General features: G+C 47.2%; 8 protein-coding genes across 8 annotated transcripts; 2 read left to right on the top strand and 6 right to left on the bottom strand.

Moving 5' to 3' along the window:
• Positions 1-139: 139 nt before the first annotated feature.
• On the bottom strand, positions 140-2,019 carry EYB26_003125 (uncharacterized protein; the record flags this gene model as incomplete). The annotated part of the gene is made up of 4 exons (XM_054262428.1): positions 140-991; positions 1,045-1,468; positions 1,522-1,543; positions 1,599-2,019. The coding sequence occupies 4 exons, from the start codon at positions 2,017-2,019 to the stop codon at positions 140-142; spliced, it is 1,719 nt and encodes a 572-aa protein (XP_054118403.1).
• Positions 2,020-2,913: 894 nt separating this feature from the next.
• Positions 2,914-7,007, bottom strand: EYB26_003124 (uncharacterized protein; the record flags this gene model as incomplete). The annotated part of the gene is made up of 3 exons (XM_054262427.1): positions 2,914-4,118; positions 4,174-6,294; positions 6,365-7,007. The coding sequence occupies 3 exons, from the start codon at positions 7,005-7,007 to the stop codon at positions 2,914-2,916; spliced, it is 3,969 nt and encodes a 1,322-aa protein (XP_054118402.1).
• A 431-nt stretch (positions 7,008-7,438) lies between these two features.
• Positions 7,439-8,661, bottom strand: EYB26_003123 (uncharacterized protein; the record flags this gene model as incomplete). The annotated part of the gene is made up of 4 exons (XM_054262426.1): positions 7,439-8,250; positions 8,308-8,375; positions 8,433-8,512; positions 8,572-8,661. 4 exons carry the CDS (start codon positions 8,659-8,661, stop codon positions 7,439-7,441), a joined length of 1,050 nt encoding a protein of 349 aa, XP_054118401.1.
• Positions 8,662-9,370: 709 nt separating this feature from the next.
• EYB26_003122 (uncharacterized protein) lies at positions 9,371-9,899 on the bottom strand (the record flags this gene model as incomplete). Its single annotated transcript, XM_054262425.1, has 3 exons — positions 9,371-9,706; positions 9,776-9,793; positions 9,855-9,899. 3 exons carry the CDS (start codon positions 9,897-9,899, stop codon positions 9,371-9,373), a joined length of 399 nt encoding a protein of 132 aa, XP_054118400.1.
• A 534-nt stretch (positions 9,900-10,433) lies between these two features.
• EYB26_003121 (uncharacterized protein) lies at positions 10,434-11,392 on the bottom strand (the record flags this gene model as incomplete). Its single annotated transcript, XM_054262424.1, has 4 exons — positions 10,434-10,805; positions 10,874-11,011; positions 11,084-11,112; positions 11,218-11,392. The coding sequence occupies 4 exons, from the start codon at positions 11,390-11,392 to the stop codon at positions 10,434-10,436; spliced, it is 714 nt and encodes a 237-aa protein (XP_054118399.1).
• A 1,128-nt stretch (positions 11,393-12,520) lies between these two features.
• On the top strand, positions 12,521-14,693 carry EYB26_003120 (uncharacterized protein; the record flags this gene model as incomplete). The annotated part of the gene is made up of 2 exons (XM_054262423.1): positions 12,521-12,914; positions 12,976-14,693. The coding sequence occupies 2 exons, from the start codon at positions 12,521-12,523 to the stop codon at positions 14,691-14,693; spliced, it is 2,112 nt and encodes a 703-aa protein (XP_054118398.1).
• A 1,448-nt stretch (positions 14,694-16,141) lies between these two features.
• On the top strand, positions 16,142-18,797 carry EYB26_003119 (uncharacterized protein; the record flags this gene model as incomplete). The annotated part of the gene is made up of 3 exons (XM_054262422.1): positions 16,142-16,828; positions 16,881-18,285; positions 18,340-18,797. 3 exons carry the CDS (start codon positions 16,142-16,144, stop codon positions 18,795-18,797), a joined length of 2,550 nt encoding a protein of 849 aa, XP_054118397.1.
• A 511-nt stretch (positions 18,798-19,308) lies between these two features.
• Positions 19,309-21,836, bottom strand: EYB26_003118 (uncharacterized protein; the record flags this gene model as incomplete). The annotated part of the gene is made up of 7 exons (XM_054262421.1): positions 19,309-19,415; positions 19,477-19,666; positions 19,720-20,109; positions 20,158-20,525; positions 20,578-20,689; positions 20,745-21,244; positions 21,326-21,836. The coding sequence occupies 7 exons, from the start codon at positions 21,834-21,836 to the stop codon at positions 19,309-19,311; spliced, it is 2,178 nt and encodes a 725-aa protein (XP_054118396.1).
• Positions 21,837-23,231: the final 1,395 nt, after the last annotated feature.

Here is a 23,231-nt window from a genome sequence, read left to right as displayed (position 1 = left end):
TGTATTCGTCGTAGTGGTATATATATATATATATATAGATTGATCCAAGGATATGCTATCTTCATCCTTATAAGTGCATCTGGTGCAAGAACAAAAAGTACCTAATATACAAACAAATCAACCAGATTATGCAAAACGGTCACTCATAAACCGAAGCCCGCGACCACTTCCCTCTAGCCCTAAGCCTCTTCCCAAAAACATAAAACAAAAACGGAATCGGAATCAAGGCCACCGCAATAAAACCAAGTGTACTCGCCGCCCAATCAATCCCCAGATTATGATACATTGCACCCGCAAACAGCGGGAACGCAGCTGCGAATATGCTTCGTAGACACGTATTAGCTGCTATGGCAGAGGCGGCCGTAAGCGGGAATGTGTCAACCAGATAATTGATGGCTGCTTGGAAAATGGTGAAAAAGCCCAGGCCCATGCATACGGCGCCAATAATGGGGCCGATCCAGTGTATCCTCTTGCTCGAAGTCCAGGCGAATATGAACATGCCAGAGGCAAAGGCGATGGAGCCAATCATCATAGGCGGAAGGCGTGCTTCGGGGACAGGGCGGTTGTTATTCTTCTTGAACCGACTGATATAAAATCGTTGATTGAGGAGATTCACGCCTGCACCCATCAAGATGCCGACCAACATCAACAAAAAAGGCAGCCCGCCCACAACCGGGCCCCAGCCGCGCTCCTCTATAAACTCAATTGGGAACGCGGCGAGGTTCAAATACAAAATACCGTAGACGAATGAAGCGTATAGAGCGATGGCGAAACAGATTGGTGTACTCAGGAGAGCGAACGGGCGGATCAGGTACTTGTTTGCCATTTCCTTGATGGTGACGTCCCATTCTTCGTGTTTGGCGTGGAGGGCCCAGTTGCCTGTTTCATGGCGTAGGCGCCGGGCTTTGTATACCAGTAATACGGGGGGGTAGCTTTCGTCGAGGTAGATGACGTCTAGAGTCAGGATGAACATCATATAGATGCCGGTAATCTGAGTGGAATGTTAGCATGCTAGATGGATCAATGGCTTGGGATGGCACTAACATATTGCGTCCACCTCCAGCCCAAATAGCTCTGAGAAATCGAACCCCCAATAAGCGGACCAAGCGTCGGACCACCCACAACAGCCAACGCATATCCCACAATCGCCGCACCTCTCTGCTGCGGCGACCAAATATCACCCAGCACACCACCCGTATTCGTGACTGGAGCCGAGCCAAAGAACCCCGTAAAGAATCGAGTAATCAGCACGGTTTGGATATCCTTTGCCGTGGCCGTGCCAAAGGCAAATATGCCTGCGAGGAAATAGGGCGTCAGGACGGCTGCTTTGCGGCCGTAGAGTTCGGAGAGGGGGGCCCAGAGGAGGGGGCCGAAGCCGAAGCCGAGCAGTAGGAAGGTGAGGCCGAGGAGACAGACTTCTTTGCTGGCACCGAAATCTGAGCTGATTTGGGCTAAGCCGGGCGTATATCTAACGCTGTCAGAACGGTATCCCAATAATCTCGCGGGAAAGTTGGTACATACATAGCACTTGCCAATGTTGAGCCTATCAACAATCAGAATTAGCCCATGTTAGTCAAAACAGGGTGACGTTGACATACCCATAGTAGTCAACCCATACAATACCGTCGTAATACACTTCTTCTTGAACACCCAGTTCTTCGGGTGATACGGGTCCTCCACTCCCTCAAAATCAACCAACACATCCGACCCCGTCTTCGTATGCGACAACGGATGCGTAAACTTCGCGATTTGCCCCGGCTCTCTGCTTCGAATGCGCGACACAACCGATTGGGCGCGCTGGTTGAATCTTGAGGAAGTAGAACCTGTGGTGGTTATCTTCTCCAGTTCTACGGGTGCGACATGTGGGGGGAAGGGCACGGCGTCTTCGCCGTAGCTCTCAAAGACGCTGTAGTGGGATTCGTGGGTATAGGTGTTGTGGATCGAGGAGCGAGGGGACGGTGATTCGGAGGAGTCGCTGTCCTCGGAGGAGTCCGTCGTGATGGGTTGGAGGATTGGCATGTTGTTTGACCAGGCCGCGACTGTATACCTACCTATATATATAGTTATATATTGATGTATGGCGTCCACAGGATCTGATGTCTCCGACTATACCCAAGCACACATATCGATTGGTTCGATCCGATCAAGGGTATAAAAAACACGACGCAATCCCCTTCAACCGAATATATTCATGAATATATTTATATACGAAGAAAAAGAAAAGAACGAAAGGCGAATCTGAAGAAAATCGAGAGCGAGAGTGGACTAAGTGCCGACGTTGCCGAGTACGCACCGCGTCGATCAAGGATTTATATCCGCTCGTGGAGCATGTGTATAGAGAAGATAATAACAAGGAATCATTGACTAGAGCACGAGCATGAGCTCTAGAGGTAGTCTAGATCTGTTGTCGCTCATCCGATGAAGCCGTTTTTTTCGAGATATGACGTCAGCTCATCAGTCCGCTAACTTAGATCAGATGTCGCCAAGGAGGTACGCGGAGTTAGTCGGAACACTACACATAGTAAGTACATCCTACAGCATTGCTAGTTACATTGTACAAGACTACAAGTAGCCAAGTACTGCCATCGTCTGTTCTCCGTTTGGTCTTATTCTCCGATTCTTCGCGTGGGAAATGCAAGGAAGAACGAAAAAAAAAAAAAAAAAAAAAGAATATAATGCGCATGATTGGCCATACACAGAAAGCTTGGCAAAGCTTGTATGACTCCACAAATAGGGCAATTTATTCGGCCTTGCTCTGGAGTACGCACATAGTTACAGAGCATAGCACGAGCACTTCGTCTCTATTTCGCCTTGATAACATTGAACCAATTATCCGTTCAAAAAATTCATTTTCACCAGCCCCGAATAAAACCAAACCACGCTTGTGCATTATACAGAAAACAAAGTTTTTATCTAAAAGTCCAGTAGAGATTCATCCATAGCCGTCTCTTCAATCCCTTCGTGTCCGTCAACCCCAAACTCCCAGTCACCGCGCTGAATTCGACTCACGCGGTCAAGTTCCGATTGATATTCACGTCGCAGTTGCTCAAGAGTGACAATGACGCGCCGTGGACTGGGTTTGTGTTTGTTATTATTGTTATTGGCATTGGTGTTGGTGTTGGTAAACCCCAGGCTAGCGCTGTCTATTGAGACGGCACCGCTGCTTCGGCGTCGCTGACTAAAACTTCCAGAGAGACCTTTTGATGGTGTGCCATCATCCATAAACACATCGTCATCGGCATGTCGTTTCCCAGGTGTCTCCGCTTCGCCAACCGCAGGCGCAGTTACAGGAATGACAGCATCAAGGTCAACCAAAATATAGGCCTCCGACTTGTCGACGCAGGCCAAAAGATTGATCAGAGATAGGAGTTCATGTCGAATTTCCTTGCTCTCAAGATCGTCTTCTTCTACCATGTGCTTGGACTCCTCTTCATCCACCTTGCCACGCCGTATAAGCGCCCGCTGTGCAATTGGGGAGTCTCTAGCATGTCGTAGTCGTTGCACGGTTTGATATCCCAGTTCAGCTGCACCACGTAGATCATTGCGCGCAATACGATAGGCGTGTAAAATCCGGTGATAATCTGGAGTATAATTGCTTTCCCACGCATCACCCTCGAGAGACGAACTAAAGGAGGTCTGCTTGCGAGCAAGAGACAAAAGTGACTCATCCACATATGATGAAAGATGAGGTGTAAGCCATAGCGGAAAATGAAGCAGCTGTTCCAGACCGGACGTTCCAGACCCGTACGCTGACAGAATAGCCTTGATCAATAGACCGAGCGCAGACTTTTGCAACGGAATGTTTGTGTAGCGGGAAAGAGCCGAGTAAGCCTTGTCAAACTGACATGTTCGTAAAGAAGCATGGAATAAGCGAGACAGTACATCAGTCCGGAGATCTTGATATCCTGGGCCGTCTGTTTCTTTGCGAGGATCAGACTCCAGTGCCTGTAATGACAAAGACGCAAAGTCTGCAACATGTGAGAAAGAGCCGGCCTTTTCGAACAGGCTCAATATGTGTTGGTAATATTTCGGGAGACCATTATTGAACTTATCCGCAGCAAGCAGGTCGAGTAGGCCAGATGACATGTCACTCAAATCCCCAAGAGGCCGTCCAGAAGCTGTCTTGCGTGTCAGCATATTGCCCATAATACATTGCAATTCTAAAATACTTACCAAGTTGATATGCAGCCCTTTGGAAATGAATTGCTGCTGTATTGAATTCTGCCTTGGCCACGAACAGCCGGCCCTTGATATAGCTAGACCAGGCATTGCTAGGTTGAAATTTCAAAAAGTCACTGGCCAATTCGAGGTTGCCGTTTGCTATCAAATCGCATTGAATATGCACCAAGGCATATTCAAAAGTGACATCTCCTGAGTGTACAACCCAAGACAGAACATCCGATATGCTCTTTGTCAGTGTAAAGCTCTGAGGGAGGTTGACGTGCGGGCGCGGTCTGATGTTGGATACGAAAAGGTCAGTGAGAACCGAACTCACTGTACCAATATTCTTTGACTGTACACGCTCGTCGGCGGATTCGTGCTGGTTGCGGCTAGGTAAGACTCGGGTATGAGAGCTCAACCAGTATAGCAATTCGCACTCCTTGATGAGATGAATAAGTAGTGTAAACAATTCTGTTGCATCAAATGACGATCCCTGTTCTTGGCTAATCTCGCCTTCGACAAACACGACCAGAATGAGGAGATCATGCAACAAGCAGCGTATATTAGATATCGTTTCTTGAGAGCCATTCGTCAGGACTTTCGCTCCAAATGCAGTAAATGATAACTCGGAGTCTTTCTGAACGAATCTCATAAAAAGCGTATCGAGAATGATGTGGAAAGGTTCTTTGGGTAGTTGGTAGATATTGATCTGCTTATTCATGGCGGCGCAAAGACCATCATACATGTCGTCTGAGACATGCTCTGACAGCTCTGACAGGTCAATGAAGCTTGCTAACCGCTCCGAGGCTGAAAGTAGAGGCTCTAGGAAAAGTTCGCTGTGAAGAGCTTCCTCAAAAGTATGCAATGCTGCAGCAGGGAGGCGCGCTCTGAAGTCGGCAGCGACCTTGATGAGATGACATGCATCAGTGTATCGGTTGCCGACTTCGGTCTCGAGTTTACGATGTCGCCAACGATCAGCAACAATAGGCAGCTCATTCTCAAGATCCAGTACCGAGTTATGCTGCAGCAACTCCGTCGCACTGCATTCCCGAATCAATGCACATGCGTCCGTAGTGACCACCCAAGGCATATCGCTGTAAGTATCATATGCCAAAGATATCGGCTCAAGTCTTCTGTTGTGAACTTCTTCGACAACCTGCCAGAACTGTCGCCATTTGTGGTCGGTATCTGTTCGATATTTGGCATAGTCCATGTCGTCTTCCGCATATTTTCTGAGAGAAACGGATGCAGTTATAGTAGAGCACAACCGTTCTTGCAAGGGTACACTCCGTTTGAGGAAAGTAGCTGATGCTCGTGGCTTGAGGGCTTCTTGGTAAGCAACAAGGGCAGTCTCCAAGGTTTCCACAGTGTAACGTCCGGGATGGAAAAAATACTCGACCCATTTCTCTGTCGGGTCGACAACGTCTGAGACAACCAGAGCAGGAGCTGGTTCATTTCGACGAGAGTCCCAAGCGGTCGATACCCAGTTTGAAGACCAATCTTGCTCGAGGCTCTCAAAATTAAAGTGTAAAGTGTAGAGTTGGTATAGACCATTGTTCCGCCAAAGTACCCATAGCTCCATTCGCGTTCCTTCTTCCATTGGCCGTATCTGAAAGTCTGCAACAGTCCAAAACATGTTGCCTGTGGAGTCGGGATCCAACGGTCTGAAAACAGCTTGCGGAAATAGATCTTCGATGGTCAATGGCGTAGTCAGGCCGCCCTTTACTGCCCAGAATTTGAACTGTCCCATCTCATGAGGGGTATATGTCGCAACATAGTAACGATATCCTCCGTCTAGTGCCCGCTCGGCGTTGAAGACTCGCAAAAAGACAGAATCTGCTGGGTTCAAGAAGTATGCCGTCGACTCTGGTTGTTGCTTTGATAATGGCTGATCAAGGAGGTCTTTTGTGCCCACCAACTTGTTGGTCGCAAGGTTCCAGACCTTCAATGTATGATTCAAGCAGACTGCAAAGACGTAGGTCTGATCCGACGTTGTAGCGATATCGTTCGGGGTCATGGGATCGAGACTGCGACCATCGTACGCTACACGTTGCAAACCCGACCATGGCACGTAACCACGAAGTGATGCTCCCCAAGTTTTTTCGTCGAAAGTGATTTGCGACCAATGCGATCCTATTAGAAATCGCACGAGTAAGAAAAAAAACCTCGCACAGGAGGGGGGGGGGGATAGAGATTAGCTTACCATCATCACCCGCCCGTCTAGTCAGTCGAAGAAGCGCACCGCTATCTAGTGCAATGAACAATTGAGTCGTGCTGCACGCATGCAAGCGATGAGGATTCGTAAAAGTCAGAGGAGACGGTATGAAAGATTTGCACCAATCTTGAATATTCTCGTCTATCGATGAAACACGTCGGAAAAATTCTGGTCGGAGCGTTATTGTGTGAAGACGTCTCGAGGTTGTGAGAACAAAAACATTGAGGGCTTCGTGGTCTTCGGCATCGGCCAGCGCAACTCCACATGGTATGATGGCCTCTTGAAAATCTAGGCGAAGCGTGAGGTTCGCCTCATGTCTATCCACGATACTCTTTGACACATCCGTCGATTGAATCTCCAGTACGGTACTGTCGTTGACGACCCTCCATAAGAAAGTGCGCGGGTAAATCTTTCGCTGGCGAAAATAGACAGAGCCTTGAGTAGCTAGATATCTCCTGGCGAAATCCTCATCGTCCTTTATGGGTGTATTTTCATCTCGCGCTGTCCCCGAAGACAGTGATATTCTGACTCGCTGCTGCGCGTTTTCTGCTGTAGGGATTTCAATGTCGACGATGGCGTTTGCTTCGATAGGTCGCACATCGACCTTTGTCTCCTTGTAAATTTTCGCCATGTTCGTCGTAGTGGCTGACAATTGGCAGTAGATGACACGCGAAGACTGCTAGTTGAAATTATTATGCCATGCTCACCAGCCACCGGGGTTGTGATTTCGTGCCTAAAGAATTGTCGAGTGGTGGAGAGCTTGCGGATGTCCAGATTCGAAGAGCTCAAAGTCTCACTAAAACAAGAACGATTTAGCGCGTCGACGCCTGTGGGGAAGCGCCAAGCCTCACGCCAGGGACATCAACTGAGCTTCATCTTTTATTTTTACTGTGCTCATCTGCTAGTTATTATTTATCAAATATATATTGACACAGTCTAACACCGCCTAGCTATGCGAGTATAACAAGACATGAACAGACATAACAAACCATGAAAAGATGTATAGTCATAAGCAGATAACTGAATCACACAAACTTCGTGCATAGAACCCCAACGACGTTTCTACTCATTCTCCAGGTCCTTCGGGCTAGGATCACCAATACCATCTTCTCTAATCGCAAACAGACAATCACTCTCTGGCAGACAGGGACTATCGTAGATCTTGCATATCCTAGTCTCTCCTCTTCCCTTCTTCAAGCTCAAACGAGTGGTACTTGCATGGGCAATAATGTTACCACCAATGGGTTTCTTAGGGTCGGGATTAAACATTGAACTTGGACCGCCATCGACCTGTGAGACGACCTGGTTCGTGATGACAATTGCAATTCCGAATTCATCCGCGAGTCGCTGCAAGGTACGCAAGAACTTGGCTAAATGAGTCTGACGATTGGACAATTCACCACGGCCATTGAAATCCGTACGGTAGAGGGCGGTCGCTGAGTCCACAATCAAAAGGGAAAATCGTGTTTCACACATCATCTGAGATGCCTGGTTGAGAAGTTGTAGCTGATGGTCTGAATTATAGGCGCGAGCATATGCAACATTGTCCAATACTTCTTCTCCGACGAGCCCATATCGTTGTGCGACAGCCAATAATCTCACAGGACGAAATGTGCCCTCGGTGTCGATGTAGAGACATTTTCCTTCGCCACCGCCCATGTCGAATGGTAATTGGCAAGTAACTGCCAGTGTGTGGCAAAGCTGACTCTTTCCTGTCCTGAACTCTCCGAATATTTCAGTTATAGAACCTGTCTCAATCCCTCCGGCGAGTAGTGTGTCTAGTTGTTTCGATCCAGTAGTAATAGATATAAGCTCGCTTCGGCGTGCGTGCATTTCTGTCGCGGTTGTGAATCCCATTGGAACGAGTTTGGAAGCTATTCATGCTCATCATTAGTCACTGCCAATCGGCGACTACTCTCAAGACTGCTTACCTTCAGCTAAAATCTTGGTCGCTTTCTGCTCTGAAATACCCTTGATCTGCTCTAGCACACGCTTGGGACTTGCGATATATTAGTATATATGCGTCTTATAGTTTCTAATCTTCCACAATACTCACGTGTATGCAACCGACTCCACGGTATGAAACCCTCCATCGACTATAAGTTTAATGTCTCGTGCGGTCAAGCCCGCAACGCCCTGTATGCAGTCAGAATTTTTCTCCCCGCAACCTGGTACATGGAATGCCTGGACCTCACCTCAAGTGCTGAAAGTGGTGTGGGAGCTCCAGGACCTGGAAGACCGCCATCGTCATAGTCCTGCTGCTGTTGTTCCATATCGACAGTCATATTGGATGATTGATTCTACTCAAAATATTGATAAAACTGCGCTTGCTACAACAGCTTAATGTGGCCCCAGGTATGGGAACAACACCGACGCGTTCGGAGACAGAGTACTTGAACAGTGGAGTTCTTGTGCAGTGAATAAGAGCAGTATGACCGTTTCTTGATGAATAAGTCCCTAAAAGGCTTCTAGAAACGTTCGAAATATTTGAGGGCAGGGTGTCGGGTTTCTATCGTCTCTTCTTGGTGGTCATGTTCTCTTGTGGGTTGCGGGACGCGTCTTGTTGGCATCGCCACGACACGAGGTCACGTGTGCTTAAATCATTAACAAGCAACAATCATGATTGTTCTTTCAAGGTTGTCGAATTATCCGCCTTCATTGTCTCTGCAGTGGTGGGCCTCAAATAATGCTTTCAATTTCAAACTAATGTATACTTTGATAAAAACAGGCCCTTTATGTTCCTACTACCAAGTTTCTAACCATACATCTTTAAAGGTCCTGACACCTGGACACAGGATATTTGAAGACAATTCAACAATTGATCCTCCTCATGCAGACAAGGGGAAAGCCAGATTGAAAATAACGGGTATGTATATCAGATATACCGGTGTGCTCGAATGTAGTCGTATCATTTCGTAAGGCGTTATGAAATTCTTCAGGGGAAGCGTGCATCGAGTACAGCTGTTCCAACTGCAACCGGTTCGATAACGACGATCACTTTTGCGGCGAGAACGGGCTGTGGTGTTCATACTGACTTGAGAGAGTCACAGTTGGCGTCAGTGGAGTCGGTACACCCAAATCAGTCGATCCAGCGGCATTCTGTCGTAAAGTGCCCTGGCGAGGTGTGTACCGTCCAGGTGTGTAGATACCGTCGACCTGAACGCCACTTTCCAGCGCTCGAGCTCCAAATGGGACATCGGAAACCCTGGTACCCTCCGGGGAAACTATGCTTCGAATTCGTCCAGCTTCGTCGGCGAAGGCTTGGTTGTACAGTTTGACTTTTCGTCTGTTCATCCACGCTACACAACCACCAGCGATGATGACGCCGACCTGTTTTGTGCCGTTGTCGTTAGTAGGTGTTCTTTGAGGTTTCATTTAAGTCGTGGATCGGGGAAGTACCATAGAACAGGCGAGTACCTATTGAGAGAGGGTGTTAATATTGGGCTGATTTCCAGGGATATTCTTTCAATGAACTTACAAACACCATCTTCTCCCAAGTTTCCCAAGCCTTCCAAAATGTCATGATGAAGATGCAATGGCGTAGATATAATGCGTGTGGTCTGATTCAGACAAGCGAAGTATACACCGAGAAAAAAATGTCAACAAGGTAAGCTGATGCTGTTGTGTCGTGTGGTGCCGTGTGTATATGATAGCCTGTTTGTCGAAGGTAGGGGGGATTGGATGCCCTTGAGCACGACATGGTTGCTCTTGCCTTCTAAGATACCAGGTTCGTGCCTTCCTGATTGACTACCCTTGCAGTACAGAAGCACGGCTTTTGCGGTATTCATTGTAAGTATCATCATATTAATCATTATAGTTGTATCTGCACTGTCTCAGATACTGGATATGCACTCATCTAGGTTACACGGATACTCAATGAGCAAAACACTTCAGATATGTCGAGGTTTTTTGCCCCGGTATCGAGTCAAACGGGTAGTCGAATAATAGCGAGTGTGATATAATGGGAACTTCGCACCGCGGTCACAATGTAAGAACATGACGAATCTTGCAACATATAGAAAATCGTACCCCCTCCAAAGGCACAGACAGAACAGATCTAAACTTCCGTTGTCGGTACCTCCAGCCCATAATTTGATAGCTCGGCTCCTTGGCCGCTCTGGGCTCTCTTTCGACCAGGAAGACGGAACCCTAGGTGCGACGAACTAGGTCGATTATTATTGTTATTGTTATTGCTGGTATTGTCGGACGAGTTGTCGCCAAAGCGAGCAAACAAGCCTCTCTTTCTAGGTTTCGAATCTTCGTCGGCTAAGCCCACGTCCTCAAACGTCTCTTCTTCCATAGATTCCGGGCCTCCGGTCGTTGGACCTTTTGTGGAAGGGTGTTCACTTAATCGTGAGAATCGAGAGTCTAATGATGTGCGTGATTGGATGTTATCGGCGTATAGAACCGGCGATCTGGCCGAGATGTCCTATCAGGCACTTGGTCAGATGTCATGTCGGGAGTATATCCGAAGTATAGACGGAGTGCGATACGTACAAACGACCGCCGATAAGAGTCGAATGATTCGCGAGATATGGAGAACGGTTCATTTTCATCGACTCGGTTTCGATGATTTGTTGTTGGTATCTTGTTTGGGGATCTAGTCCAGAAACTCTGTTTTTCTGGAGGCGAGGGCTAGCCAAAGGAATTCAATTAGCGAGACAGTCTTTTTTGACGCATATAGCATCGAATATAAGTGCGTCCTACTGGTAGATATACGCCGCTGTCATTCACCACTATCGGTATCAAAGCACAGACAAGTTAGCTACGGGTATTCTAGTTTCCTTCATTGTGCGAATCACATGGATGAAACAGAGTTGGCGCAATTATTTGTCACCTACCGCTCAACTTGTATTCATTCCGCACTTCTTCTCTGCTATTATTCAAACTCAAGGGGGTACTGCGCGGGACGTCCAAGGACTGCGCAGATTGTTGGCTTTGGGTTGTCTCATTCTTGTCGTCATTACCGTCGGAAGTCGCGGGTTTGCGGTTCAGTAAGTTGCGAAACGGAGGCATGTCGGAAGAATGTTCAAGGCATCGAATTGCCCTAATAGGAGGGGGTTGAATGTTAATGTGAACTTTGTAAAGGTAATTGCTCAGGGTTCAGAGAATGAGATTAAACATGTGGAACAAATGTATAATAAAATTGGAAAGAGGATGAAACTACGGAGTTTGGGAGAACATAAGATCGTCCGCAGATCCAATCTCACATGATCGGATACCCTAGATCGACTGCAATACATTTAGTGGCTAGTGGGTATACGTGGGTATGCAGCACTGAGTACTATCATAGATCGTTAATCCATTAGCTCTTTGATTACCCCAAAATGCAAACTCTGTACATAGTAGTTCGTACGTTCCTTGATTGCTTGAGCGTCCACGAAACGTTGATCCCCACAATGACAGCCAGAAAATGGGGGGCAACTATGTAATGGGGCGGTGATTGGTTTACGGCCTCCGTACGGAGTACTATGTAAAATAACATTATCTGATTGGATAACGCAGCGAGTTCGTTTATGGGATACTATTTGCCGACTTATGCGTATCTGTGACGGATAACCTAGTGGAAGGATAGCTGCCGGTCGGTAACCTTGCGTAGGGTAAAACCAGCGGGTGAGTGTGTCTGTTTCGAGTCGTGGAGCGGCGGTTATAACTCGTTGGAGAACCACGATTGTTGTACTGCCCTAAGCAATGAAGATGACCCCCCAGGGAAGCAATTCTGCAAGGAACTCTTCACTCTGCGATGGCGACAGCAGACGGCACCTCCTCGTGTAAGGAAACTGGCCATTTGGCTATACAACTACAATTCTCTTCTTTTTTTTTTTTTTTTTTTAAATGTCGAAATCGTTTCTTGTAGGTAGTGTCCATTGTCTTTGATTGCTAATAATCAATACGTACTTTAACTTACCTGAAAAAAAAATAATTATTAACTAGCACTGGAGAATTGCACTGTTTTGCGAGATCTTTTTTTCCCCAAGGCCAATAGTAGTTACACACCGCCTTCGGAAAAACCTAAGCCGAGCCTCTTCTGCCGCAAAAAAATGTAAAAATGGAAAGACCCAAACCACCGACTGCAACATCTAACGTTCAACTGCTACACCTTCAGAGTTGATTTCTAGCAATCGATCTCTGAAATTTGCCATCATGTCTGGCACCAAACGCAAGGTCGATTCGGCCGACGACCGAAATGGTAAACGTACCAAAACCAAGACGAATATCGCTCCCACTGCGGCCGGTACCAAATCGACATTTCAGAAAAAGGGCATCACAGCGGGTGCTAGAAAAATGAGCGGAGACAAGAAGCTTAGTAAACAAGCTGAGAAAAAGAAGCCATCCAAAAAAGGTCAATACAAGAAGAAATACGAGGAGGACGAAGAGGAAGATGATGATGACATGAATTCAGACATCTCTTCCGATGAGTCCGATGTATCAATGGATGATGATGTTGATGACAGTGAACCTGTTGAGGAAGAAGAAGCCGAGGAGGAAGAGGAAGAGGAAACAGAGAACTCAAACGGCGATGTTAATGCTGATAACAGTATGTGCACTTTTGACTCTTTTGACTGCCGTTTCAATTGGCATTGCTAACTCAATTATAGAGAGCTCATCTCGCGAAAGCCATGCCAAGCAAAAAGCTTTAGCACAGGAACGTAAGGCTGCGAAGCCCAACGCCGATATCATCGCACGATCTAAGAAATTGTGGGAGCGCCTGCGCCGTAAATCCCACGTGCCTAGGGACGAGCGTAAAAAGCTCGTTGCTGAGCTCTTCGAGATCATCACCGGCAGAGTCGATGATTTTGTTTTCAAACACGATTCAGTTCGCGTCATTCAAACCGCATTGAAATATGCCAGCCTTGAACAACGAAAGATGATCGTTCGCGAGCTTCAGGGACATTATAAGGATCTTGCTGAAAGTCGTTATGCGAAATTCTTACTTGGTAAAATGTTGGTTCACGGAGATGCCGATATTCGGGACATGATTGTCCCCGAGTTCTATGGACATGTGAAGCGTCTCATAAGACATCCTGAGGCATCCTGGATCATGGACGATATCTACAGGACCGTGGCTACCAAGCAACAAAAGGCGATCATGCTACGTGAATGGTATGGCCCGGAGTATGCAATCTTCCGGGACAATAACGAAACATCAGTGACTGCAGAATTGTCCACAATTCTCTCAGAAAGCCCCGAGAAGAGACCTCCTATTATGCGTAACCTTTTTGAACTCATCAATCAGCTTGTACAGAAGAAAACCACTGGTTTCACCATGTTGCACGACGCTATGCTTCAGTATTTCTTGAACACGAAGCCAGGAAGCTCCGAGGCAAATGAGTTCATTGAGCTAATCAAGGGTGATGAGGAAGGTGATCTTGCTAAGAACATGGCTTTCACCAAGTCGGGTGCAAGACTAATGTGTCTTTGCCTCGCTTACTCGTCTGCCAAAGACCGCAAGCTGCTCCTTCGATTTTATCGAGACACCATTAAGATGATGGCCGGAGATGTCAACGGCCATTTGGTCATCTTGGCTGCATATGGAGTTATTGATGATACCAAGCTCTCTTCCAAATCTATCTTCCCCGAGCTTCTCAACCAAGAGACGGAAGAGACTGCACGCCACGAGGAATTGCTTCTCCAGATTAATGATATCATCGCTCGGGTTCCAGTACTGTATCCGTTTGTCGGTGACAAGGTCAAATGGTTACTTCCTGCCGGCGATGAGGACATTCTGAATGAGATCTTCGAAATCCGCAAGGAGACATCTAAGAAGGAACCATCTATTCGCCGTCAAGAACTCGTCCAAGCTGCAAGCCCAAGTCTGTTGGAATTTATCGCGGCACGTGCAGAGTCATTGATGGAGACCAGCTTTGGATGCCAATTTTTGTCTGAAGTACTATTTTCTGCGGATGGCGACAAGTCTGCAGCTCTCAACGCTGTTGCCGTTGCCGCCAAATCTAAGATTGAGGCCCAGGACTCACCCTTTGTCGGAAGGATGCTTAAATCTCTTGTTCAGGGTGGCCGCTATAACAATGCGGAAAAGAAAATTGAAAAGGTTGACCCAGCACTGAATTTCGATACTTTGCTCTATGATAATATCAAGGACGACATCTTGGCATGGGCTACTGGCCCACAGACCTTCGTCATCGTGGCTCTGGCAGAGTCCGAGGACTTTGCTCAGAAGAGTGAGCTTCTGAAGACTTTGAAGAAGAATAAGAAGGCATTGGAAAAAGTGGCGGCTGGACCGAAAGATTCATCTGACAAGACAAAGAAGGCTGGGCCCAGCAGCAGTGGTGCTAAGCTACTATTGAGCAAGATTTGATGCTGTATGTAATGATTTGGGTCTGTTTGGCGTTGGTTTTGGATTCTATATAAAAGCATATTCTAAGTTTGTACATAGATGAAGCTTTCAATGTTAGCTTCGGACATCAAAAGCGCTTCAGACCAAAGACACTGTGGATAGTTTTTCAATATTTCCTATTTGGTTACATATCGTGCTCTTGTTAATGGATCCAGTTTAACCTTGGAACGAAACCTACCTTCAGCTTTACTTCCTCAATATTGGACTTGCTCTTTTCCTACACTAGTACGGCAGTTGATAGAGAGCAAGCTTCACGAGCATCGATCCGAGGTTCATGGAACGTAGCAGACCAACTTTGGCAAGAAATCTATTCCACAATGATCCGCCGTCATTTTTTTGGCAAAATAAATTGTGAACTTACTACTCTCACTCACCAGTTGACGTATTCGAAGCGGACTCCTTTGGAAAGACGTGCCCTAAACAACATGCTTGAAAGCCAGAACATTGAGTGAGGGGTGGATTATATATATCATGGCTGCCATGACTCTTTTCGAGGGTTTCAATTGCAGCACATGTCACCGCACACTTGCCATCGAGGAGAAAAGACTGCCCAGGTGGACATCAGATAATGTCGTATAGCCTCACGCTAGTCAGTAAGTTAACTCCACGTGGGCCATGGATTGAGCCCGTTCTAGCTCCTCATCCAAGATTGTTTTCGGCTGAAACATATCGGCTTGGTTGACATGGGGCTGTCAGGAAACCATAATGTTCAATATATTCTCGTAGAAATACAGTTAATAAATTGGATGGCAAAATCGATATCTCAAAATGACCTAGACAGAACATTATAGTGGGAAACTCGTATGTTTCCCCTGAAATTGAATGACCCGGCCTGGACCCTCCTTTGTTGCTGGTTCATGACTGACGACTGAACGATATTCATGTATTTGACACCTTTTCTTTGGATGCTCCAGTTGGCTGTAGCACTTTTTGGGTGTTTCTCTCCTGGTCCTGCTGATGGGGCGAGATCCCAATATTAGGGAGAGACTAAGGATTTAGTGGTGCTACTTTATTTATTGACCAACCCTTACGGTGCCTCGACAACTTTTACTCTACCGGCGCAATCGCGACCGTCGCTTCCTCAATGCATTTACCGTCAAGTCAAATTTATCCGAATTAATTCTACAGGTGTTTTTAAACTCTCGGACTGCAGATCTCAATCAAAGACGCCACGTTGTCCTGGCGATGCGTCATTGGACTATGCTGTGAAGAAAAAAAAAGCTCCAACGGTCCACACGTTGACCCTATTTTACTTAGTCTTCGGCTGTGCAGATCGACATTCAGTCTACAATTGCTCGTGAAGCTAGCATCAGACACAATCCTTGCAATAATTAATAGTCTGACAAAGTGGTGAAAGTCCTGCACTCCTCCAACAGTAACGGTGTATTGTGCGCACCGAATGAAGCACGATGGAGACGACTTATCGCAGCCAAGCGTCAACCTCGGTTCACATACCAAACAGATTCGACACAAAACAAAGAAATGTCGCCCATCGCAACGATGCACCGCCAGAAATCCCACCGTCCCCGACCCTGACAAACCCTGACATGATCCTCCCAGATGATGGCGAGCGTCAATCGTCGACACCGTCTCCACCATTCCAACTAACGCCTTCGGATCCTCGCATGCTTCAAAATGGGCTGCAACAACAGAATGGGTACTACCCTTCCAACGGGTCTAACTATCGCGCGCCGCGATCGAGATGGACATACGAAGGCCACGCTCACGGTCGACCATTGTCGGATATTGGCGAGGAGGATTCTCAGCAGTCATCCCCTGCCTATGCAAGCAGGTACACAGCACAACCGCACCAGGAGAAATCAGACGCCGATAGTGTTGGATCTGGCTCCACGATCAGTGCCGGCAGTCAGCGACAATTGAATTTGAACCCAGAAGGGATTCGTGGTGGTAACGACTCTGGATTCAATTCCAGGCGCAGTAGCTATGCCAGCCAAAGCAGTATTGATCGCGAGCGCGCCCAGGCTAGCAATGCTTTGGTTTCAGGCTCGTCGCAACAGGCCGAGGAAGAAAGCTCTTCTGCTATACTTAGTAGCGAGGCGGAGCGCATTCTTGAGAATGCGAAACGAAGATTAACTGTAAGTAGCGCGTTTTCTCATCCAGGGCTTAATTGACCGTTTATGGTTCTAGTTAATGGAAGGAAATCTCACTCGCGCTCGTTCATCAATCCGACTGGGACAAACACCATCTCCGTCCCCCACGTCCCCTGGAATCTTGCTTCCAACTCGCAATCTTCAACCGGCAGGAGCGTTGTATCGATCCATATCGCAGACAGATCGCAGGGTCTCGCTACTTCGACCTCAACCAGTATATATGCCAACGCAGGAGAGCGGCCATTCGCGTGGTCACAGCGAGACCAACCTTCCATCAACGGCGAGCTTGGAATCTCCTTCTCTACAGCCCTCGCGCTCGATGAGCGCATTGGCTTCTTCCGGTTCATCACAATACGATTCTCGGGAAAACTCCTTCCCGTATAACGCTGCAGATACTCATGGCGGCCATATGCGGAGGCAAGACTCACGCCCAGAGGACGATTATCGTAGAGGCTATCTCAGTCCGGACGTCAATGGCTTAGCTGGGTTGGGGACTTCAACAGCGCCAAAAATGTCGTCAATGGAGGACTTTAATTCTGCATACCCGCCTGATGGACCTCCATCTCGCGCACAATCCCAGCTACAAGTGCGAGACCTGAAAGATCAAGCAGCCGGCCTCAGAACCAAAGTTGCTCTCTTGAAAGTAAAGACGCAAGAGGATAACCTTCGGCGGAGAAGCCTGCAGAGCTTGCGCACTCCGAGTCCATTTACAGCAGCTGAACGATGGTATTCCAGCGTATTGGAACATGGCAATGGGGGTGCTAATATGCACAGTAATGCCGGATATGGTTGGGTTTCTGAGCCAACATCAGCCAGACTAGACGATAACGGGCACAGTACGAGCAATGGTACGGACGAGTACCCAATTGATGCGCCATTGAGTCCACAGAGATATGAACCTACGTCTGCACAATCGCCGCATATTAATGACAAGTTCATACTTGACAATGACGACCAATCCGTCGTAGAAAGCCACTACGAGGACGCAGAAGAAGGCGAGTATGACGAGGACGATGAGGACATAGATCGTGAACGGCTCAATGACATCCTCAATGAACCTTATGACGACGATGACCAAAGCGACATCTTCGAAGACTTTCCCTCCGGCACCGCTCCAGAAGCAACACCTCACGAAGAGCGAGAAGACGCATTCGATTACGAGAACTTTTATCTCCATAGTGCTCTGGGCACATTCTCGAGAAACAAAATACGACGTAACAGCTATGGGTCCACAGGATCGACTGAAACTACGAGACCGGCGCGAGATCAGAGGCCTGGCACACACAATCGCAGTACGAGTAGCGATTCTGTATCTACGTTTGCAACGTTTGCGACGGCCACGGAGAATGCTTATGATGATTACGATGATGACCAGGATGATGCTCTGCAAGCTATTGACCAGATAGTCGACAACTGGAATGATTCCGAAGATGAAGAAGATGGTATGTCATTACACTAGACCCTCCTATGAGCACCTTTCACTAACACCATGAAAGTGTCAACCCCCGTCCAAAGCCGTCGAGCTACAGTCATAGACCGAAGCGACGAATCACGCTATCTCGCCGCATCACGAAGCCGAGACAACGGACCCTACACACCAACCGGCAAATCTCTTCCAATTGACCGCAATTTATCCACCCCAACAACACCTGTAGACGCATTCATGTCCTCACTGTCATCCTCAAGATCGGCATCGACACGGCCATCTTCTAGTCTCAACACCGACGATACCAGATTATTAGAGCAAGTCTTTGAAAGTCTAGGCAAAGTCTGCACTGAGCTACAGGAACTGACCATAGCCGCTTCTGCCACCGCTGGCACAAATGGCAAAGTCACTTCCAACGGGAGCGCAAGTACAACGCCCTCAGCAGATCCAAAATATATTCGCACCTTGCGCAGAAGATTAGATGCTGCCAGACGTGTTCTGGACGGACAGCTTGATTCAGACGCTTAATGTTTTCATGCTCTTTTTTGTTTGATTTTCTACTACTCTTATATATATGCATCTGGATATTTGCTTGGATCCTTGCGTATTTGATGTTTAGACACGATACCCTTTTCTTTTTCTTTTCTCTTCTTTTCTTTTTGCTTTTTTTGGACTTGCCATTCCACCTTTTTTGTCACTGTCCAACTTCTAGTTAATATACCCTTGTATGCATGTAACGTCGTCATTGAGCATTCATTGAGCCTGACACTTATCATTGTTAATTCTGAAATCTGGTTTCTAGGAATAATGGGACAATCTCATAATTTATTTTGAATTTCAGTTTGAAGTGACGTGAATAATACATCATTAAGATTATAGTAGAAAAGCAAATAAGAAAGCTCGCAAATAGGCCACCCCCACTCATTAAGTCGTTGACATTAACATCAAATACTCCAGACCCGAATAAAGAAGAAAAAACAACAACAACAACAACAACAACAACAAAGACTCCAAATTACCGCACTTTTAAACTCAAGAATCAGGCAGTTGGTGGTGGCAAAAGGATCTTGGAAGCGAACTTCAGATCCAGAGACCGCGAGTCGGTGGGATCGAATTGGGCCAGTTGACGTTGCTCCAAGTACAAGGCTGTTCAGTTATTAGTTCAAGTAAACCGACTAGATATGATACCCTCTAACGATTAACTTACGTGAAATTTGAATAGTATCAAACCAGAGAATGGCATTAGGGTCGCTGTTCTCTACTGCTTTAAGCAATCCAGTCTCGGCGTTGATGGTTGTCTTTGGAGGCAGTCCGCGCATTCGTAGGAGCATATGAAGAATCTCGGAAAACCTGTCTCCTTGATTGGCATAATATTGCGGGCGTTTATCCAAAGGCCACTATGAAAGGAATTAGCACTCGCCAAGTCATAGAACAAAGGGGTGTGACTCACACGTCCAACAAAGTCTTCATTCTCCCAGCTGGTAAAGAGCCAACAGGCACGTTCAACGCAGTTAAGAAGGATCACAGACACCAGGAAAGTCTCAAACCAACAACTGTGGTGGCGTTGCAAAAGTCGACGTTCAAGTTCATTCATAACATTCTTGCTCAATAAGCTGGCGCGCTTTTCAACAGCCGCTCGAAGTTGACTGCATATGAGGTTGTAGGAATCGGCATTGGCAGTACGATCGATCGGAACACGGCCTTCTTCAGTTGGCATAGCTAAGGTGTCCACCGAGGTTGGAGGTAGGAGAGGGTGAACAAAGAGCTTCCACTGTAACTCTAGGTCAACAAGGACATGTGTAACAAGCCATAGCTCCACTACGCGGTCGAGGAGAGTATCCTATAAACGTTAGAGCCGAATGTAACAGTTGCTTTCTCTTTGGCTCACCTTTTTTTCATCTGCCAAGTGTGCTGCTAACGTTAGTGTCGACTTGATGATCGGTGAAGTCTCGTGCTCGATAAAAGTAGACTGTAGCCTTTTGATATACAGCTCGCATTTTCCAGGAAGATCGTCTGTATCCCCGTCCAACATGTACAGGTCCTGGGTGGATCCTTGGAACTGGCCGTCCTCGACTAGGGCTTGCAGTTGAGGATCAATGGGTGACATGCCAGCTTTCTGACCAATGAGTGCGCTGAAGGTCACATAGAATGGGGCGTCGTCAAAATGTGCAGCTTCCACACGGCCAACATAGCTCTCATATTTAGTTTGGGTTTGCATAGAATTGACATCGTGAAAGGCAAGAGTTGTGTGAAGACCTAATAATGGTTAGCCTGGGCTGTATTTCTAAAGTAGAGATGACAATCTTACCAGCACCATAGAGCTCACACTCTTCAACTAGACGTGTCCGAATACATGGCTGTTTCCAAAGACGAGCGCTCTCAACAGAAGCACAGGTTTGACAGGGACTATCTCCAGAACACTAATATTTTATATTAGTTATGGTAAAGTCAAGGCATAAAGCAAAAATCACTTACAGGCTTCTTAAGCATGCGGCAGCGAATACAAGCACCCCTCTTGCGCACTTCTTGAACTTCCTTTCTGCGATCTGCACTGAATCTACTACGAACCTTGGGTTTTTGTGGCTTGCGTGAGGAACCAAAATCATTAACAAAACCCTTGGTCGGGGTGGTATTTGGATTCATAGCAATAGGCCGTGGGTATGATGCTGCGCGTTGCGTTGCTGTTAGTGTGGGATCATGGCCCTGCAAGCTGTCAAGTAGGAATTGATCAGTGCTGGACAGCTGGTGGTCAGTCCAAGATGACCCAACATGTTGCTCATCTGTCAGTTCACTGCCCATTGCAAGACTTTGTGAAGCCATTTCACTAGCAGAGGCTGCAATCAAAGAAAGCTGTGATGAGGATTGACGCTCGTCAGGATTTGCGTCAGGTTGAAGAGTGTCGTTGTGTTGTAGAGAAGGTGAAGCAGATGGACCTCGCTCTTCATTTGCAGAAAGAGAGGCGGCAGCAGCAGCAACTACATAGCAAGAAAACCAATTAGCAAAGGTATTACAAACAAAACATCGCAAACAAGAAGGTGTCGGTAGTAAAAACTCACCACCAGCGAGAATCAAGTCGTCATTATTATCTGTTGGGGGTGGGTGGAACGCCTCAGCCTCGAGGGCAGGGTCAATCATGATCGTCTTGCCGCCAACAGTCATTGGCTGTGTGAAACGGATGGCACCACCACGCCTTTTAGTCTGGTCAGAAGCTCCAACACGTCTTGACGCCTCAGCTAGCACATTCAGTCCATCAAAAGCTGGTCGCGTCGAGTATGGTAAATCAGAAGCCTTTCCTGCTTTTTGGATCTTGGCCAGCATTGCCGCTTTGTTGGGGTCTGAGTCGTCGAGGGCAGGCAGATCATGAATTCGCATGACAATGGACTGGCGAGCGGACATGGACAGCGCTTGACACTTCTTCACTAAGTGGGTGGTAAGACTGTCGATGCGGCCTTTGGGGAATTTTTCACCACATGCTTTGCAAGTATGTTGATAGCGGTTGCTCGCGTCCTCCAACTTGGGGCCACGCGTGAAGTATTCGAGGATCAGTTGGTTGGGCTTGCGACCCATTGTCTCGGGTGTGAGTCGATGTTGTGTGTCTTTTTACGCGCAAAGAGGGACGGGATGGTCCACGATCAGGTAAGCCCACTGATCTGAAAGAGCAATACCGCACATACAATAATAGCCTGTACGACGTAATACAGCGGCGGCAGTCAATGGCGCATACACCACTAATCAATGGAAATAAAGTAATCAAGTGATAAAGTAACTATAGCTTCCGGAAGCCGTGATGAGTGTGGTGACCGGAAATTGACGCGGTGGCGAATGACGACGGTGGACGAGTAGACGAGCGTAAGTGTTCTTCGAGTAAACAATTCAAACAAAAAACCAGAAGCCAATGGCAATTCTGCAAGTTGCACTGAAACCTCTTTTTCTCGAGAACAGGCGACTACAGAGAATGATATTTTGACGGGCAGATCGAGGGTGGAGAGAGAAAAGCAACGGCAAAAACAGGGCGGTCGCGGAAGAAATTGTTAGAGAGGCTCGTTCCGCCCGGCGCTGACTGGCTCTGGCGATGCCGAGGCGGTGATGCGGGCAATCACCGCCTCCGCTTTAGGAACAACTATTCACCGCTAGAAATATAGGAAAGCCTCGATATAAGCATCCCACACCGACAATTGCAATTGGCTTAGAGGGATAGGCATTGAACGAACCGCATAAAAAAATAAGACAACCTCGATATAAGCAAAAAAAACATACAACAGTTGGGATTCGCTGGTGGTCACCCACCCAACTACTAACCAACCGGCGTGTGGCTTAAGTACGGCTGAGCGGACGGGAAGCCCTGTTTTCCACACCCTATGGTCGTATGTGCTAGACAAAGCAAAGAAATGGCTTTTGTGCTGCTCAAGATTCCATCCGCTGACCGTTTAGGGCTATCCGTCAAAGCCCTAAAGGACATATAACTACTTGATACTTTCTACTTTAATAGTATACGATATAAAGTATACGAAACGGGGAGGACTACATATATAAGGACACTCATTTACCATCCTGTATTTAGTTCTTCATCGCTATTTGGCATTACTCACTTGAATACAACAGTGAGAATCAACAAAGAATTCTAACTAGCTTGTACGGGCACCAGGTTGTCAACGGAATGCGCGCCTTTTACAGAATGTTAGCCGAGTTTCCGTGCGGCATCTTGTTTGAGGAAGAACCACGGTTTGAAGATGATGGGATGCGGTGGGCAATGAAAGCGTGTAGTATTCCGATACGCCCCATATTTTCATGGTGCATCAGGCAAAATCACTGAGTGCCCAGAGGCCTGCAGGTATCAACTTTGTCTTCTTGGTCATTTCCATCTATGGTGGCGTTGAGTCTAAGCAGGGAGGATTTTCAGTCCACCTCTGGTGATTGGCTTACGCAGCATAACCTGAAAGATGAAGCCAGTGTCGATGCTTG

This window comes from Talaromyces marneffei, chromosome 2 (genome assembly GCF_009556855.1).
Source record: "Talaromyces marneffei chromosome 2, complete sequence".
In the NCBI taxonomy this organism is placed as follows: domain Eukaryota; kingdom Fungi; phylum Ascomycota; class Eurotiomycetes; order Eurotiales; family Trichocomaceae; genus Talaromyces; species Talaromyces marneffei.
Note: the sequence above shows the minus strand (reverse complement) of the source record. Positions and strands in the feature narration are given on the sequence as shown.